The sequence below is a fragment of the Ricinus communis genome, chromosome 5, assembly GCF_019578655.1.
Source record: "Ricinus communis isolate WT05 ecotype wild-type chromosome 5, ASM1957865v1, whole genome shotgun sequence".
In the NCBI taxonomy this organism is placed as follows: domain Eukaryota; kingdom Viridiplantae; phylum Streptophyta; class Magnoliopsida; order Malpighiales; family Euphorbiaceae; genus Ricinus; species Ricinus communis.
The window spans coordinates 20,951,339-20,970,263 of NC_063260.1; the positions used below are offsets into that span (position 1 = coordinate 20,951,339).

At 35.6% G+C, this 18,925-nt stretch overlaps 4 protein-coding genes across 12 annotated transcripts; 1 reads left to right on the forward strand and 3 right to left on the reverse strand.

Moving 5' to 3' along the window:
- Nucleotides 1-323: 323 nt before the first annotated feature.
- On the forward strand, nt 324-2,767 carry LOC8264131 (major pollen allergen Ole e 10). Of its 8 annotated transcripts, none has more exons than XM_048375024.1 (6): nt 324-462; nt 581-625; nt 1,584-1,697; nt 2,056-2,084; nt 2,186-2,453; nt 2,546-2,767. In XM_048375024.1, exons 3-6 carry the CDS (start codon nt 1,622-1,624, stop codon nt 2,569-2,571), a joined length of 399 nt encoding a protein of 132 aa, XP_048230981.1. In that variant the 5' UTR covers nt 324-462; nt 581-625; nt 1,584-1,621; the 3' UTR covers nt 2,572-2,767. The 8 variants fall into 8 exon arrangements, with proteins under 8 accessions (XP_048230981.1, XP_048230978.1, XP_048230979.1 ...); XM_048375021.1 differs by having other exon boundaries at nt 581-612; XM_048375022.1 differs by having other exon boundaries at nt 327-462; nt 578-625.
- Nucleotides 2,768-5,052: 2,285 nt separating this feature from the next.
- LOC8264133 (uncharacterized protein At2g34460, chloroplastic) lies at nt 5,053-7,536 on the reverse strand. Its single transcript, XM_048375019.1, has 5 exons — nt 7,301-7,536; nt 7,001-7,204; nt 6,777-6,896; nt 5,400-5,672; nt 5,053-5,311 (listed from the first exon to the last, which is right to left on the reverse strand). The coding sequence occupies exons 1-5, from the start codon at nt 7,472-7,474 to the stop codon at nt 5,147-5,149; spliced, it is 936 nt and encodes a 311-aa protein (XP_048230976.1). The 5' UTR covers nt 7,475-7,536; the 3' UTR covers nt 5,053-5,146.
- A 346-nt stretch (nt 7,537-7,882) lies between these two features.
- On the reverse strand, nt 7,883-13,537 carry LOC8264134 (DNA replication licensing factor MCM3). 2 transcript variants are annotated; one of them, XM_015719531.3, is made up of 17 exons: nt 13,115-13,537; nt 12,934-13,031; nt 12,629-12,837; nt 11,935-12,065; nt 11,616-11,854; nt 11,269-11,505; nt 10,930-11,084; nt 10,635-10,843; nt 10,396-10,561; nt 10,119-10,321; nt 9,883-9,942; nt 9,716-9,805; nt 9,397-9,578; nt 8,984-9,055; nt 8,702-8,834; nt 8,408-8,503; nt 7,883-8,270 (listed from the first exon to the last, which is right to left on the reverse strand). In XM_015719531.3, exons 1-16 carry the CDS (start codon nt 13,175-13,177, stop codon nt 8,441-8,443), a joined length of 2,310 nt encoding a protein of 769 aa, XP_015575017.1. In that variant the 5' UTR covers nt 13,178-13,537; the 3' UTR covers nt 7,883-8,270; nt 8,408-8,440. The 2 variants fall into 2 exon arrangements, with proteins under 2 accessions (XP_015575017.1, XP_002519706.1); XM_002519660.4 differs by having other exon boundaries at nt 7,883-8,278.
- An 845-nt stretch (nt 13,538-14,382) lies between these two features.
- LOC8264135 (3-oxoacyl-[acyl-carrier-protein] synthase I, chloroplastic) lies at nt 14,383-18,281 on the reverse strand. The gene is given in 7 exon segments (NM_001323711.1): nt 14,383-14,617; nt 14,700-14,766; nt 14,901-15,002; nt 15,109-15,222; nt 16,088-16,261; nt 16,486-16,917; nt 17,796-18,281. Coding segments are annotated over 7 exon segments (1,410 nt in total). The 5' UTR covers nt 18,249-18,281; the 3' UTR covers nt 14,383-14,549.
- Nucleotides 18,282-18,925: the final 644 nt, after the last annotated feature.

Here is an 18,925-nt window from a genome sequence, read left to right on the forward strand (position 1 = left end):
CTGGATGGGATTATCCACTGGAACATCAGGTCTCCCGCCTTTCAAAACGTCACAAAGCAAAACCCTAGCACTTCCTACAGGCTTATCTCTAACATGACCATGAGCGTATATGTCCACGTTCAATGCCGCTATTATGTTAGTCTCCAGCAGGTTTTCCCGAAACATCACCTTGACAGTCTCATTCCAAGTGGGGTCAGTGCCGCCGTGGTTATCCACATGGGTTTTGGCCACGTGGAGGTCTTTCTCGACGTAGACAAGAGCGTAGGGTTTCATCTTGGTGACATGCTTAACGTTCTTGAGATTCTCTGCTGAGATTATCAGAACTTCTATTTCTCTCAGTTGATCTTGGTTTTTGCGGCTGCGGTGGTGGCAGGGGTGATGTGGGGTCTCGGGATGACTCATTTCCCGTAATTTAGATGGAGCGTTTCCGATAGTATTGAAGGTTTGAGTTGAATTAATAAGGTAGTAGCTCGAGGTTTGTGTTATCTTGAGATAAAGAATTGAATTTGGTAATTTTGTTGTGAACCTTTTTTTTTTTTTTTCTTTCTTTTGGTGAATACTTTGTTGTAAACTTCAGCAGGAAGAGAAAACAGACGGTACTTTGAATTTCAGGTAACATATAGAAGTATGCTCTACACTCATCCTCCTACAACTAAATCAATTTTACTAGTTTGAGAAGGTGATCATTTAATTGAGATGCGGTTATCAAATATTTATTTTCACTTAATTATATTTATTATGAATAATATAAAAAAGATAAAATATATTCTGTTTTAATATAGTTAATGGATAGAATGCATCAAAAGATAAGTACCAACATAAAAAAAAAAGAAATAAGTATAATTTCAAATAATTATTAGGTAACGCATATTTTATGAAATAGAAATATAATTATTATAATCTATTAGGATGTAGATTTTAATTTTATTTGTAATTAGTCCAAATTAGAATTAAATTTACATAGAAATAATTTTTATGTAAAATACAGAAACAAAGAAATCTTATATCGTGTGGAATTAGTAACAAATCATTAATGGTAGAAGTTAAGAGAACAAGTTGCTTAAATAAATTAAACGCTCAATTTTCGTATAATGTTTAATCCTGCAGAATCATGAGGTTAATTCGAGTGTTAATTTGTTCTTAAGGTTTGTGCTAAAATTATTCGGAAAGGCGAATTAATGGATAATATAGAGAAAAATGATATTATAGTAGTTTGAACTCAAAACTCAATTACCCCTTTAAGGCGAAGGAGAGAAGGATAACGGTGCAAGTGTGAATGAGTTGCTCACCGAAAGAGGAATTTTGGCTGTCATTTTCCTGCCCACAGATTCATTTTCTAAACCTTATAACCTGATTAACGCCTCATTAAATTAAGAGACCCGTTGTTTTAACCAATTAGATTCCTTTTCTTTTTTTCTTAAGGAATGTTATGTTATCGCCAATACAATATTTCTTTTCTTTCTAGTGTTGTTTGTGCCCAAACTAGGAAACTTTTTAACATTCCACAGCTTCTTTTATTTGTTTGGTTACTCCACTATTTTATATCCTTTCATCTTCTTACATTCATCTACTCTGACACATAGGAAGTCCTTTCAATAAGTTAAAGAGTTCTCTGCACGTCATGGGAAAATCAGCTTTGTCTCTTCCCCTCCTCATTCTTGGTCTTTTATTCATACTGCTGCCGTCCATCAATTCAGGTACTCCAAGTAACATTAGTCTAATTATTATGTTGTAAATAAGTTTTGTGCAACTCTGGATGATAGTTTCTTACCTTTCCCTTTTTCCCTTTACCGAGGTTGATGTCTGCACACCCATTTTTCCCACAAAAATGCTAATCGTCATTAATGGATTTTCAAGAGAAGAAATTAAGACTGTTCATATGATCTTCTGTTTCCACATTCAATTTATACTTCTAATACCAGGAATCTTAGAATCTTGTAAAACAATTGATACACGTAGTGGAAACTCTTGGATATTTATGATGTATCAAGAACTCCGTTAGGTAGGCTAATTCCTGCTTCAAATTCATAAAAATGGTTGTGTAAAATTGTGCAGGAGGAATTGTGAAGCTGCCTAATGCAGAGGTACATATGCATTATTACATAAAGACTAAATATTCACATTAGATATATATATATTTTTCTCTTTAACATTGAAATTCTTGAATGTTGTCATGCATGCGCAGGAGAAAACCTGGTGTGTGGCAAAGCCATCATCAAGTGAAGCAGAATTGGTGGCGAATATAAATTTTGCGTGCGATCAATTGAATGATTGCAAGCTAATTCAACCAAATGGCACTTGTTACTATCCCAGCAATTATATTAACCATGCTTCAGTGGTTATGAACCTTTACTACCAGTCCAAGGGCAGAAACACATGGAACTGTGATTTCAAGAATTCTGGTCTTATCTCTAAGAAGGATCCAAGTATAACACACCATCTCATTGACAAATGTATTCTTTGTCATAATAATAATGCTAAATATTATTTCTTCTTTAACTTTTCTTTCTGAAGTTGTTAATGTTAATGCTCGTTCAATCTGCAGGCTATGGTTGCTGCAGCTATCTTTAATGGGTTTGCAATACAAGGTGTTTGAGAGGCTTTTGAAGGGTTCAGTATAGTTAATAACAAATGGTGGTGCAATCCTTAAGCATTTCTATAATTTCTTTGTCTGTTAGCAGCTATGTTGAATATAAGATATTTTACTTTTGAATCTTTTTGTGGATTGATTATTTGATCTTGAAGTTAAAAGACAATTTGAGAGCTATCCTTTTTAACAACCAGTTATACTGACAAGATAATCAGTAGATAATCGATCAACTCATTACACACTGCAATTGTTCATTTATAGGTTTGATCAAATTAGGAGCCATTTTCAACTTCCTTGACATTCTCCAATTTGACTCAAAAGTTCCTTGAATTTGTTCTGAAAATAAAGAACTATGTGCCCATTATGTTAAATGAGACCAACTGATTGATCAAAACCATTGGCATATACAGTGAAAGAGAGACATGCAGCATATAGAGTAATATGTATGTATGAACTTTATTACAAGCACAAGTTGCAAAATTACCACCGATGGCTAGTTTCCTGGCATGGCAATTGCCAATACTATAATCTCGCCCTGAACGGAAATTAACAAGCCAACAGATCGCATACAAGCACCTTTTGCATGTATTAATTTCTGAAAATAGATAATCGTAATTCTATGCATCAAACAAACAAATTGCTTTCTCTAACTTAGCAATCCAATCTATACTCACAAAGCTGATGTCTTATGAAGTATATAATGTGGATTATAACTCATTTCTTCAAATCAATTATTTCCTATTCTAAAAACAACATAATTACTTGATCATTGCCCTATCTAATTAAGATATGAACAAGACCCCATTAGTTTTCATGTAGATGCCCTTTGTATGCACTAGCTGTGCCAGTTTGGGAAGGCTAATATGAAGGACTGTGACCTTCAAAAACCATGCCCGAAAATCTGCAAAAAGAACTTCTTAGAGCAACCAAAAAGTGCACTTTGCAGAGGTGTCCGACATAACTAAAGCTCAAGAAAAGCATTAGGGAGGAACTCAATAGACCCTCTACTGAAAGTTTCACCTGTCGCTGCGTTAGCAATTCGGAGGTCAAATGTCTATGTTGTAGTGAAGGAGATTGAAGCTTCAAATCTCCTCTGAAAATATTTGAATACCAAATAAATAAACAAGAAAGTATAGTAATAGTGTAGGGTGAAATTCAGTAGACAAGTGTGAGGAAGCAAATAGTATAAACATTAAGCAAGGTATTTGAAAGTTGGTATGCACATGGGATCACTAGCTATGGAATCGCCAAGTAAGAAAGAATGATTATTCAAATGTTATTCGGCTTATTATGAGATTAGAGTCTTAACTTTATAAGCAACGCTGCTTTGCCAGCTCAACTGTATCCAACCTAAATATTGCAATTTAAGTTCTATAAGCCGAGGCATACCGCCAACAAATTATGGTCTAACATGGACAAGATCATTCAAGGGTAGCTCTGCCCTTCCTTGAGTTCGTACATTTTAATCCTGCTTTTTCAAATTCAACTGAAAATCTTTAAAATTAGAACTTTAAGAATTAATTTAACTCCTACGTTCTTGGACTATGATCCAGATTTTCCAGCTCATAGCCAATAACTTCAACGAGGTTTTTGCGTGTAGTATTAATTCCCGTTATCATCCTTTAAAGAAATACAAAATTTGACAAGAAAGAGAGGACTTTTATGATAAAGGAAAACAATGATTGCAAAGAAGGTCCAGTGGCGTTCCACAGTTCCAGGCTGGTAAGAAGTGTAATTAATTACACCAGCAACACGCCACCCTCAAATGATTTTGTTTGTGGTTAAACCAGCATAATATAGCTGTCAGATTCCTTAATTATTTCCTTAATTCTTCCCTATATTATATATAAACCATTTCCACCTCCCAATTACACTCAGTACAGGATCAAAACCCCTCACTTCTAATACTACCATTTGAGTCATTTCTGCTTCTTGTCTGTCAGCCTCTTCAGAACAACTCTGCTGATATGGAGTGTTGCAGAGTGACCATGGTTTTCACCATCTACATCATGGTGCTTCTGGCTTTAGTTGTTTTTGGAACATCAGCTGCTGTTGAAGATTTGGGTGGAGTGGCACCGGCACCAATGGAAAGCTCTGGGATGGCTCTGGGAGTTCCAGCTGCAGTTGCAGTCATTGCTTCTCTGGCTGCCTGGTTCTTTTAAATTTGATGATTATTTTCTGTTTTTGGTTATCGACTGATGCTGTTCGATTCTTTTATTGTTCAGTTCATTGTGTTTGTGCTAAAAGAACTTGAGTGAAATGTTGTCACATTAACCACTTACATGAAGTATAATCACTCTTCTGTTTAACCTTTCTGCAACTTTTGGTGACTGCACTGTTGTCTGATGATAGTTGCATGAAATAATATAGTTTAAGTTATATCACTCAAATTATTCGATGATAAATTACTAAATTAACAACTAGGTTTAGATGTCTGTAGTGAATTGAATGCAGGCAACAAATGACCACAGAAAATCCATTGGAACTTGAAATATCACTTGTATGTAATGTTCTGCATCACAACTCAAAATTACCACCTCTTAACTATGTACAGAGTCAACGCTGCTTAATAGAACCAAAAAGATCATTGTATGTGCGCCGAGGAGCTTCAGCACGGGAGACAATTTCCACAACTTTGTAAGATGATTCTGGATGGACTAATGCTTCAACAGCAACCTCCGCAACCAAATCTCTGGATATATTACCTTCATAAAGAGTATCCTGAAGGGAGAAAAATTAAGTCAATTACTTCTCATACATGAGAGAGCAAGGAGAAACATCTGATAAAGTTTCAGAAAAGTCCAAGTACCTCTGGTTCCATCACAACATTTCCTGATGGAGGGTCATTTTTCAATCCACCAGGTCTAATTATTGTGTACTTTATACCAGATCTCCTGATATATTGCTCTGCCTGAAGCTTAGCTATTAAGGTAAGTCCGAAGACATTTAGAAAGATGTAAGCTGGATTAAGTATCTGACCCATTGCTGCACCATTGACTAAAATAGAGCTGATGAGAATGAATCTGTTCACACCCTGTTCACGGCAAGCATCAACAAGGTTTACAGTGCCAAAATTATCAACCTGCAATAAAAGCACTTCATAAGAATCCACCATGCGATACCATGGAATAGTTACAGGACTACAACAGAAGAACTATCATTATATATCTTCACATGATAACTTGCATACATTCAACCAAATTGGACAGTGGATTTTCTGATATGCTGGCAGAATTTAACCTAATATATAAATTCAATCATTTTATTACAGTGTAAACAGAACTGACAAAATGCAATTAGAGAATCAGATAAAGAATCACTGGTCCATACAACATATATCAAGCATTTCATCTATGTCTCGCTATATTAACTGCAACATGTCTTGTGCAAGTGATAATTGAATTAAGCATATTATACAATAGAAGAGAACAGCTAGGCTCTCACAAATATGTAGCTATAACTATAGACCGTGATTGTTTCATCTGAAAAAGGCCTTTTTCTGGTCAAGACCATATGTCCCCTATTCAGAAGTGGTACTTGCATAACATTGATTAATCAATGATCAACATGGTACTTATAAGTGTATCAATTGCAGTAAACAAAATAATTCCTCAAAAAAGGAAAAAGATAAGTCTTTTCAATTGTAACGCCATAGGAAAGACCAACACTGCAAACCTGAAACTAACGTATTAACAACCTATAGCCTCATCTTAGCACCGATCGTGTGAGTCTATGGAGTGATAAGGAGTCCCACAACTCATGGAGTGATAAGGATGATCATACTCACAGAATTATGAAAGGAAATATGGTTGGTGACAAGAACTTTCAAAGAGTAACATATTACGACGTAAATGGTAGTTCAATAGATAAAGGAAACTCAAAACTAATTGATAGCTATATCTGATCTTTCTTATCAGTATTTAGGTGCTGAATCAGAGGAGATAGCATAGTAATCTTTTTTTCCTTTTCTTATCTTGTGTAACACCCATGTATGTATTAGTCTATATATAGATTTCTTGGTTTTGCAATTTGCATCAGAGTTGAAAGAATCAATTCTAGAATAATAAAAAACACTCCTTATAGAAATTCTATTTTTTCTCTTAATGGAAAATCATACCAACATGACTTGAATAAGAATGAGAGGATAACAACGTATAAAAAATTCATAACGAGAATAGCAAATTGCCTTCCATGGAGCAAACAAGTCCCACCCAGGCCGAAATCCAGTGGCACAAATTACAGCCTCAGAATCATCCCCTATTGCTTCTGCCAATTTAGCAGATCCATCCGTTACATCAGCTTTCACCTGCAAAGCAAAATTGTCACTATTAAAACCTTTTAAAAATCAATACAAATTGAGAAGAACTAAAAAGAAGCCAACTATATAAATAATTAATTGAGAACACTAACAATTTGAAGGGATGGGTTATCTTTAACAAAGTTACTTTTAGCCTTCTCCACATCTCTGACACCAGCCTTGACTTCAAAACCCTTAGCTAGAAGCTGCTCAACAATTCTTTTACCAGTACTTCCAGTTGCTCCAGCCACAAAAATCTTCTTCTTGGAGGTGACTTGTGTTTCTGTTATTTCCTCAATGACTTCACTTCCTTCCATCTAACAAAATAAAGAAAGTAAGAAACAGACACATACAAAGAAAATGCAGAATAAAGTCCTGAAAAAGAAGACAATTTTGGCTGGGATGAGCGATACCTCGGTAGAATTAAGAGAATAAGAGGTGGAAATGATTTTGGATTCAGTAGAGAAAGAGAGAGTAGAAAAGGGTACCCTAGAGAAAGAATGTAGATGGTTTTTCTCAAGGGATTTCAGCATACAAAGAAGAGACTTTCTTAGGATAAAAGGAGTTGGAGTACAAGAAGTGGCCATTGAAATTGAATTGATGTGATTACGATGCCCGCCACAAAAAGTTTTCGTTCTTTCTACGCTTAAAACTTGCAACAAACAACCTAACCACGTGGCATGCTGCTGGAGCTTCCCGTTGTTGCCCAGGTTTTTCTATTTACTACGCCAAAGGGCAAAACCCGTGATTTTAACCCTTCAACTTTCCTATTTTATATGATTAAGCCCCTCCTCAAATGAAAATGTGTGCTATAGAACTTTCAAGTTATATATAAAATTTAACCTTTCTTTCACAAAATAGAAAAATTTCTTATCCAATAATGGTAACTCAAATGTTTTTAGGAAAAAAACTAACATTTAAATCTTGATAATCAATTCCATTTGTCCAACCACATAAAGTGAGGTAATGCTCAACCACGTACATACCCGCATTCATAAATATAATATGCAACGTCTTTAAATTGAAGGAGATTTACATGAGGACACCCTAAAAATCGTCTTTAATCTGCTGCTTGATTTGTTCTTGTATCTAGAAATGGTAGATGGCATTGACAGCCAAGAAAAAGACAAAAAATTGCAAGTCTTAACCACTACTGGTATTTCCTACCAAGCATCGGAATACACTCTGATATGTTGTTTTTCACGGGCCTGACGTTACTCAAATGCTAAGGGCAAAGCTGCAAACCCAGTTTTTTTCTTACACCAATCTTCACTTCTGCTTCCAGAATACTTTAACCAATCATGTTTTTGAATTCTGCAGCTACCACCGTCGTGCCATTCGGCGCTCCAAGGCAACTGCTTCGCTTACTGATTTACCATGTCCCTGAAATTCTTTCCCGGGTACAATATGTTGTCAGAAAATAGTGTTGATATTTGCTGAAAATAAACCTTAAAGAGGGAGGACAGAATGAGTTTCGGACATGTCTGGACAAACATTAGTAAATTAGCATTAACATATACCTGCTTAAAATTTGCCATTGCAATTCGCACAACTTATGATATCACCATATGGACCTTTCCGTTAGCTATCATCACTTTGTTCTCGTCATGCAGTTTCTGCAAATTGGTAAAGTTTTTAAAGGTAAGCACACTGGCTGCAGAGACCATCTAAAAGTGCGTTCCAACACTTCCATTGGGCGGGGAGGTAGTGAAGGCTACCCAATTAATTAGATATCTGAGACTGAAAGATGTCCCGATAGTACTCCTATTCAACCCTTTCCTATCAAAATAATGCTACAAAGGATCAAACTGTACCTGTAATAAGAACATTATCTCTTCTCTCGAGTATTGAGTACCTCCTCCATTGATAGCATTCTCTAGGTCATCAATGGTAATGCTATCCAAGTAGCGCATATGCTCACGAAATGCAGAATTAAATGCTTCAACTCTGTAAGCCAGAAGTATGAAGAAAGAAAATAATACAAGAACGTTAAATTTTGAACTATGATTGGTATATAATATTTGACGGATGAGTAAGACCAAAAAAATAATAAAGAAAACCAGAAGAACCATTTCTAGTGCATGCTAGCAACAGACCTTTCTGGAGATAACTCAGTGGTTGCTTGCTCAGCAGGAGGGTCATCTACTTCCATGGCATCTGCTGTTGGACTGACCAATACAAATAGGAAAAGAAAAAGGTGAAATAGGGTAAACCTTTGGAAAAGGATGGAAGTAATAGGAGATAGCGTTCATTCATCTGAATCAATCCATCAAGTGCAGAATTGAACTTCTGCCAGCTATCTAGAACAAAAGAAGTTCATTCAAATTCTGGGCTGGCCAAAAGTCTTTCCAGAACCAATTTATGATTTGACTGCTACTACATTTTAAAAATAAGCCAGTTCAACAAATATAGAAGCAAGAAAAGAATTAGGATAATAACTCCATTCCCTAACTCTTGGAATAGCTCAGTAAACATATTATAAGAAAAGAAGAATGTTTAGATTACTCACCCTCCCATTTCCACATCAGTGTGGCCATCTCTATCACTTCTATCAGAACGGCGCTCAGCTCTGCGTTTTCTCTCTAATTCGCTCTCCCTTTCTTGTTCCCTCTCCTCCATCTCAGTTAATTCTTTATGATATATAGCAAAATTTAATACTTTTAGGGCAGCTTCAACATCAGACTTGGAAACCTGCCAGGGCAACAAAAATTAATTCACTGAAAAGCTTGGAGGACAGGCCAAGCCAGCAACTCATAGATTATGCCCCGTGATCTGATACTCTGATGGTAATTACAAGTACCAGACTAAAAATGATATAAACCAAGTACCTTCCTACTCAATTTCAATTTGGCATGAGCAGTGGAGAGACGTATTATGGTTTCTAAGGTTCTGGCAGTGATAGGAAGTGTTCCTCCAGTCTACAAGCAAGTAATTTATCAGATAACAAAAAGATTGAGCAGTTTAGTAGTTAATTCTAATTCCAATATGAACCAACCTTTGCAGTTGAACTAGAACTCCTGAGTTCAGCATATGCTGTTGCAATTTGTTCAGATGCCTGTGGACAAAATGTTAGAATTTTCAGCACTGGCTATATGACATTCATGTGATTAGGAGGCAAGCTTAAAATCCACCACCGGTACCCCAAGAGAAAAGTTTATTCTGGTCAAGTAAATTGTAGGAATAGCAAACAAACTCGAAAGGAGAGATATAGCACAAAATATAAACAGTGACCTCATCACTAAGATCAGGCTGAATTCTGTGCTTTGCATAGTGAATGTACTTCTTAAGAAACTTGATTGTAAGAGTATCACGCTTCCGGCCCCTATCTGTTTTCTTCCCATGAAGCATGCGGTTATACTTAACAAAGACAGATGAGTCAGCATCAGCTTCCTCCTCTCTTCCATATCTTGCACCTCCATCAAGTGTGCCTTCACCTGAAGAATTTAAGTTTCTCCGATTTAGTAATTATGGAAACATCTGTTGTTAATGAACAGAATATTTCACCCACCTCCATCAGTTGCAGAACGATAACGATGCATACGCAAGACATGCTCCGATATTTGACGGTCAATATCAGGATCCATTTGATCCAATACAATGAACAGTAAATCAAAACGAGAAAGCAAAGAGTCTGGAAGTCCAATGTTTTTTGTTGGTGTCAATGAACGATCATACTGCACATCCATTCAGTAATCAGCAGCAGTTCAGGTAACAGTGTTCAGAGCTTATAAGAAAATTCATACTTACAGTTCCATATATGGGATTAGCAGCAGCCACCACACTACAACGAGCATTTAGAGATGCATGAATGCCAGCCTTAGCAATAGTTACAGTTTGCTGTTCCATAACTTCGTGTATAGCAACACGATCCTGATCATTCATCTTGTCAAACTCATCAATACAGACAACACCTCTGTCTGCAAGAACCATTGCTCCAGCTTCTAGCCTTCTTTCCCCTGATAAGGTTTCAACTTGCTACATATGAAATTTTTTTGAAAATCACCAGGAATTACTGAAGCTACTAAATCATTGAGTTTCTCACCTGTTTCTTGATCAGAAGTAACAGCAGCTGTCAGCCCTACACCAGAAGAACCACGCCCTGTGGTTGATATAGCCAAAGGAGCAATATTCATTATTGCTCTTAAAAGTTGAGATTTGGCAACAGAGGGATCACCGACCATCATCATGTTAATGTCACTGAGAAAACAAAACATCAACTTGTTATAATAAAAGATGGAATACTATAATGGGGCATTATGTCGAAAAGCAAACAGAAAACACAAATAACAGGATGCCCTATACCCAAGCACGCAACTAGTGTAGTATTTTGGTTGGTTTAGTGCAGTAACACAAGTACAAACAAAATCAAAGTGTAACTCACCCTCGTAAATGGGTGCCATTTTTCAAGTTCTTTTCCACTCCACCAAGCATCAATAGTATTACTGCTTTCTTTATCCATGAATGCCCATATATCGAAGGTGCCAGTGAATTACCGAGTAGGTCAAATGCATCATCTCTTTCAGCTATCTTTTTTATATTCTTCAAGTCTTCTGGACTGTAAATCGGTGCATTAGCCTCCTTATTAAGCAAAGAAACATTATTAGCAATGACAACAGTCCTGCACATCAACACCTTAAAATTAATCTTCAAACAAGAAATAATGATTTCGTAAAGAGAAAAAGAAACATGGACATTAAGGAGCACATGTGATTCTACAGTCAGAACTACCTGAATACTCCATTTACACTGCCCTTGCTTCTTCCAGGAAGTGCTTTATATATCCCGACAATAGCAACACGATCTCCAGGTTTACATGAATCAACCAGATCATCCTCAACTATGATATCCACTGTTCTTGGAAGCTGACCAGGAGCGGAATTTTCAGGCACTTCTTGCATTGACAAGGTTTGATGATCTTTATATGTGCACATCCCATACTCAGTCACCAACAAATTGCCAAGATTATCCTGATGCAGTAGCTTGTCATCAAAAAAATTCCTCTATTAATGATGATTAGAGAAAAGAAGAGATTAGGAAGTGAGAATACCCTTGTAGGATAAACAGAACCAGTGGGCAAACCCACATTAGATGTAATATCACGATATTCACGAGTAGTGAAATCTCCAGTTGAAGGGCAGAAATGAACACTTTTGACGACCTTTGGCCTTACAAGAGAACCTGCAAAGGGTCCTTAGAGGAATTAGTGACAATCAAACAATTTCCTGGTTCATCTTTATATAAGTATGCTAGTCGAATATATGTAGATTAGCCAAGCACAATCTGCAAGTGTAACTAAAGATGCCGCATTTTTTGAAGAAGGCGTCATTTACTTAACAGTCTTCATCCATAGAAGTAACCATAACAAGAAATACCCAGAAAAAAAAAAAGTGTGAAGCCGCAGCTTAGAAAATGTGATAAAATTGTTCTAGACAATAGTTTTTTCTTAAAAAATCATAGTTTCAAGAAATGTAGGCATTTCTGAAAATGAAAAATAGCTTTAATAAAGGCTGTTAATATTTCACATGGGACTTGAGCAATAAAAGAACAAGCACCTCAATGAACTGCCTAGCAGATAGTAGCACTAACTAAAATTAACCAAATATGGAAATGTAACAAAACAAAGTAAACAGAATGGAAAAAACAGCATTCATATTTCCGATTATAAGTTATCAATACTTTAAAATGTAATAACATAAATGAAAGATTATATGGCAGAACATAAAAGAAGATATCAAAAGTACATTTAGTAACAATGCCCTCAACGCAGATCATGGAGCCAATAAATTCAGAAAGAAGCTCCCTTGGAGTGACTCGGCGAGATACAAAAGGACCCTCAAATCCAACAACAACTTGCTCTCCCTCCTTTAAATACTTAGGATCAATGCTACGTGCCACATCTGTTGCTGCATCACAGAATGGTTGCATGTACTCACTTGGATTCCTCAATACCCTAAAAAAATCGGAGTTTACTAAATTAAGCTTTAAGACCTAGAATAAAGAAAAATAGAATAAAATACTAAGAAATGGCAAAACAGAAGCATATTACCTAGGGCCAAAGTCCTGAAAAGCATGGAGATCTGAAATGTTGACGATGAGACGATGACGCTTGTGGTTAATCATTGCTTTTATTTCATCCTTGTATACCTGATCCATAATTTAATCAATCAAATTAATCAACTTCTGCTTACCACATGGATGCATATTGACAGAAAGAAAGAGAGGTGTACATTTTGATCGAGAAACTCCAAGAATGCTCGCTTGTGACTGCTTCTATCTTCGTTGATCGCCATCTCTTGGCTCTCGCTCCCCTGCCGTTTACACTACGGGAGATAGGGGTAGATACAAAGGGAGAATTTCAGATTCACGCAAGACGGAGACTCTTTTTGCACCATAGGGCCTAGTCAGTGTGGTTTTGGCGGGAAGAAAGGAAATGGACTGCACTAGTTTTGGCGGGAAAAGGAACGGACTCTTCGATGGACTTATTCCATGGCCCACGGGCTCCTAATTACTAGGTATTTTAACCACCAAGTTTTTTCCATTTTCCATTTATTTTATGACAATTTCTTACCTAGAGCTGCTTTTCCATTTTTTTTCATTTACTTTATGAAATTTTTTTCATTCATATACCAGAGTGTAAATTTCTTATTTATATACCACAATAGATTTCCATTTTTCATTTACTGTAAAAAAAAAATTATTTATATACCATAGTATAAATTTTTTTATCTATATACCATAATAAATAAATAAATATCTATATATATTACAATGAATAAGAAAGTGACATATATATATCAACTATTAAATAACTAACACATATTTTATTATTTATAAATTTAATTATTTAAAATTAATAAATATATTTCAATCATCTATAAATTTAATTATTTAAATTTAATAAATATATTTCAATAATTTATAAATATAATTTAATAAATTATTTAAAATTAATAAATATATTTAAATTATTTATTTGTAAATATAATTTAGCATATATACACAATAATTTTTTTTCATTTTATAGTCTTCTCCATTTATTTATTTAGTCATTTTGTAGAAGAAAAAAAAAGGTAAGGAAAAAGTCATCTAATTTTATTATTAGTAACTTTCAATGTGGGTGTATTTTGATAGAAGTGCCTTTTTTGTTAAAGTTTAATCCGGTCAGTTTTGGTCATAGAAAAAAATTGGCGGCAGCTTTGGTAGATTATTACAGATCCAAGTTTGGTAACTCATGGCAACAAAGCAGAAAATATATATCTTGTTACTGCTGTTTAATAAAGCAGCAAGAATGGATCTCATATAGAAAAAAAAAATAACAGTTATCGTAATTACATAATTCAAAAAGACTTTTTATGATTGCTTGTTCGTATCCGCTACATAATTAATTTGAAATCAAAACCACATGATCACAGCAGATCTTAAGCTAAAAGTTCCAAGGAAAATGACAAAATGAAATGGTAATTTGAAAAGAAAAATTAAGCAAGACCTTCTTGATACTGAAATGAGAAACTGACTACTATCAGCAGCTCAAAAAGCTAAAAGGGGGAAGTGATGTCGATGACTCTGTCTATAAGCAAGCAACTCTCCAGTGGTTCCTACAAGAAATGCAGGCCATGGTAAATGTAAATGACCGCGGCCCGAATGCAGAAGAAGGTCATGCTCTCAGGGTTTAAATGCAGAAAAGGCCACCACAGAGTTGTGTCCACCGAATCCAAAGGAATTTGAAATGGCTGAAAAGACAGATAGTTGAAATTATTTAACTTCAGATTCTGAGTTAAGAAAATTGAATGAAAGAATCCTGAAACACCTTACCAACATTCACTTCGTGCTGCTGCTTCTTATTGGCAACAGTGTCAAATTCAACTGATGGCTCTGGGTTCTGCGGGCATGGAAAAGCATATATATCAAGCACAGACTTATATGTATGATGATTTCATTAGTTAACAGAAGAAGGATGAAATAAAGCACAACTAAAACAAGGAACTGAAAACAGAAAAATGATACAACACGCACAAATTGATTAATTGTAGGATGCAACCATCCTGTGGTAATGGCCTTCACACAGGCAATTGCTTCCAGACCTCCAGCAGCACCAAGGCAATGTCCTATCATAGACTGCAAAAGGGAGGGGAAGAAAAAAAGAAATCAACACCACAGCCTTCTGAAAGCCCAAACTTGGTGAGTATACAAAGAGCACTAGTTATTCACACACAGAGATTACCTTGGTTGCATTGATTTTGATGTCAGACGTATTCTTGAATACTTTTTTAATAGCATTTATCTCAGCAAGGTCACCAGCAAGAGTGGAAGTTGCATGTGCATTTATATAGTTAACCTGAAAATGCGCTTTGTGAAAATATGGCATCAAGGAAAATTGTGATGACAATAATATGACATGCTGATGGATAAAAGTTAATTGCATTCTAAGCAACATTTCATGCTTTTCAACCTGTCAAAAGCCCTAGAGTAAGTGAATTAGTTCTAAGTGTTTATGTCCAATTTATAATTTTAGAAAGTTCAGCGTTCATTTCAGATGAAATTTATTAAGAAAGCCAATTTTAATATCATTTTGCCAATTCACTCATGAAAACTTTTCTTTAAATGGTGCAGATATCAGACATGAAAAGAAAAACAAGTATCCCTAATTGTTAGGTCATCATCAACAGTGACATTTCAACTTCTGTTTTTCTTCTTAAGAACAGAATTATAATTTATTACATTAAAGAACAGAAATTAAAGTCTACAAGGAGTAGGCCAAGTGATTTCATAAATTCTAGATAGTGCTGCACTGTATATAGAAAAGCAACTGTTAGTTCAACACTCAATCTTGATGACAGATCAAATCAGAGCAACTAGAATGGCTACTTGCATTTCCTAACTATCTATTGCAGAAAAGTAGGAAGAATAAATGCCCTAATTAATACTTGCAACTCGCAACTGTATCATAACTTCAAATGTTCTACCTTGGTCCTACTAATAGTAAACGCATACATCTTCCACATCCGATTTAATCTCAGTAAGACACTAACAGAGCCAAACTGTGTAGGTTAGATTTAGAGGGTGGGTCCAACACAAGGTAAGAACAGCAATATGCAATAGGGACAACCAAGTAAAATTCAAGATAATGTACCAGTATTTCAATGCAGCCGATTGTCATAAATAATATTGGTCTTCAGCAAAATAATAAGAAAAATAAATACCTCCTCAGGTGACACACCGGCATCTTCAAGACTTCTCTCAATGCAGGAAGAGACCCCAAGTCCATCAGCCCTTGGATCAGTCATGTGATAAGCATCACAATTAACAGCACCTCCCAAGTACTCAGCAATTATTGGTGCACCCCTTTTCATTGCATGTTCCAAACTCTCCATTACCTGCCAAAAGGACCACAGAGACTCGTTAAAAGCCACTACTAGTTCCAACACTTAACAAGAGGCCTAATTACAGTATGACTATTCATGTAAAAAACTCCATTCTATTATTGACAATATCTAGGAGCAGTGCACGAAAAGGATGTTTCCAGTGGGGAATGGGAAAAGAAAGGGGAGTGAGGAGAGATGGAAAGGATGAAGAAGCTTTAGTTTAGAAACTAGCTTACCAACACTCCAGCACCTTCACCCATAACAAAGCCATCTCGATCTTTGTCCCATGGCCTTGAGGCAGTTTGTGGATCATCATTCCTTTGTGATAAGGCCCTACATGCTACAAAACCTCCCAAACCGATTGGAATGATGGCGGCTTCAGTTCCACCAGCAATCATCAATTCAGCCTCACCTCTGCGAATATGATTGGCAGCAGCATAGAAGCAATAATTGGAGGTAGCACAAGCAGTTGAAATTGAATAATTAGGACCCATGAGACCAAGTTCAATAGCTAACAAGGCAGATCCCATGTTTGTTATAGCATAAGGAATAAAGAATGGGGTAATTTTCCTGTGTCCTTTTTCAATTAGGGCCTGAACACCATCTGAAAAGACTGTAAGACCACCCATCCCTGTTCCAACAAGCACACCAGCTCGCTCTTTATCAATCTGCAATGTGCATAAATATACGCAGGTAAACAAATTGGACATATATCTATAAGAATCTATTGCATTTTTAACCAAACTTTTCAATTTTAAGTGAAGAGGCCGTGAACTTCAGTCATTTATAAAATTAGGACCAGGATTGCATCCTCAAATCAGATTGCCATGCAATTTCTGATGTATTCAAATGTATCTATTGCTTTTCAGGAAAAAAAAATTCTAAAAAAAAAAAAAGTAAAAGCAGGATCTTGCACATTCCCTGGTGAATGGGATTTATAATTTGAAACTCAAGGAATAATATGCATTGGCCAACAATCAAGTACCCTTTTGTAATATTGTTGCGAGAAAATGGTACAGTTTCAAATTCAGGATGATCTGAGTTTCAATTGGTCGAAAACAAAAGGAATTTGCTACATTAAAACAAAACAGAGAAAGCAAAGCAGAACTAAAACAAAAAATATAAGCTTCAAAAACTGAGAAACAAAACAAATGCCTAATCACTTTGTAATGGAAGGGAGAGAGAAATAGCATATGTGCTCTGTGCATGTAATAAGTGGTTTTAATATTGAGATTCAGAGAACATGTTCAGACCCCCAAAATAAACCCAAGTCCAGCCTACTTATCAAACCAGAAACTCAAAAATGCATAAGGTAAAAATCAAATAAACTCAAAGGACACAAACGCAATAAGTCATTCAAGAAGACAACCAATTTGTCCTGCATGTTTAGCATCTTCCAAGAAACACAGAAATCAGAATTAACAAATTGTTTCTCTCTATTATCTCAGCATATTAAATTACGAACCAAACAAACCGTCAGATCCAAAATCCCGCCAATATTATAACAAATATCCAAAACCCAAAAACCAGAGCAGAACGAACAGACCTTAGACAACTTATCACCACCAAGATCAGCATGCTCAAGAGCTTTTTTACCAGCAACAATGCAATACCTCAAACAATCATCAAGCCTTCTATCATTTTTCCCATCAATATAACCTTGTGAATTAAACCCCCTGATCTGTCCACCAAATCTAGTAGGAAACTTAGACGCATCGAACCTATCAATAAGTCCGATCCCACTTTCTCCAGCAAGCAATTTATCGTAGTAAGTATCGACATCATTCCCAAACACAGATACCAAACCCGTACCAGTTATGACTACCCTTTTTCTGGGGTCTTTCTCTCGCTTTGGAGCTGAAATCGTCGTGTTGTTATTTGTTGATGATGCGGTGATAAAGGAGACCCTTTTAGTTGGGGGTTTTGCTGCATTGTGAGTGTTTTTATGGAGTGGGGTTAGAGGGGATGGTCGGAGAGACGGGGACTGCAGGGCTTGCATGGTGGTGGGGTGGGGGCGGAAGTGGTAGCGATAACAACGATGAATTGGGAGAAGCGAAAGAAATAGAGGCAAAGCTACATACAAGTAGCAGAGGGCAGTGGGCTGGGGTTAAACTACTTTCAGCTAATCTCTGCCACGTTGGCGTTTCGTAAGTGAAATTCTTGCTGTTGTTTTTGGAATTTCTTTTTCCATTTGTTGTTCTTTCAAAGATGAACCAACAAAATTGGCCTCGACAATCTGCAAAGGGCGTAGTAATACCCATGTTACAATGCTGGCATCAATTTCTTGTTTACTCTTCATAGAGTTTACTCATTATTTTTTTTATTTAGTAAATCTAATCCGCTATCTATTGTTAAAATAAATTATTCTTAATGTACTATTTACTCCATATTCAATATTACATTTGTGTAAAATTATAAATTTACTAATTCTTTTCCTTAGTCTTGTTTATTTTATGTATAATTATTTTATATCTTGAGAATATACGGTCAAATTAAAAAAAATAAAAAAATTTAATATTTTGATGTTGTATCTTTATTAACGCCTTTTTATACGTAAATTTTTTATCAAAAAGAAAAAAGAATAAAGAAATAATTTTTTTTTTAAATTATGATATTTTATTAATAAAAATTTATAAATACATCTTAATAAGTAAAGATACAACTATATTTATTATA

What these genes read in the sequence shown, in the direction of transcription:
- LOC8264131 (XM_048375024.1), top strand. Translation starts at nt 1,622, where the DNA reads ATGGGAAAATCAGCTTTGTCTCTTCCCCTCCTCATTCTTGGTCTTTTA. An exon ending in GCTGCCGTCCATCAATTCAG is followed by an intron (nt 1,698 to 2,055) that starts GTACTCCAAGTA and finishes AAAATTGTGCAG; the next exon opens with GAGGAATTGTGAAGCTGCCT. An exon ending in ACACCATCTCATTGACAAAT is followed by an intron (nt 2,454 to 2,545) that starts GTATTCTTTGTC and finishes TTCAATCTGCAG; the next exon opens with GCTATGGTTGCTGCAGCTAT.
- LOC8264134 (XM_015719531.3), bottom strand. Translation starts at nt 13,177, where the DNA reads ATGGCGATCAACGAAGATAGAAGCAGTCACAAGCGAGCATTCTTGGAG. An exon ending in TGAGGGCATTGTTACTAAAT is followed by an intron (nt 12,066 to 12,628) that starts GTACTTTTGATA and finishes GACCCTTTGCAG; the next exon opens with GTTCTCTTGTAAGGCCAAAG. An exon ending in AGTGTAAATGGAGTATTCAG is followed by an intron (nt 11,506 to 11,615) that starts GTAGTTCTGACT and finishes GTTGATGTGCAG; the next exon opens with GACTGTTGTCATTGCTAATA.
- LOC8264133 (XM_048375019.1), bottom strand. Translation starts at nt 7,474, where the DNA reads ATGGCCACTTCTTGTACTCCAACTCCTTTTATCCTAAGAAAGTCTCTT. An exon ending in ACTTGTTTGCTCCATGGAAG is followed by an intron (nt 5,673 to 6,776) that starts GCAATTTGCTAT and finishes CTTTTATTGCAG; the next exon opens with GTTGATAATTTTGGCACTGT. An exon ending in ATGTTGTGATGGAACCAGAG is followed by an intron (nt 5,312 to 5,399) that starts GTACTTGGACTT and finishes TTCTCCCTTCAG; the next exon opens with GATACTCTTTATGAAGGTAA.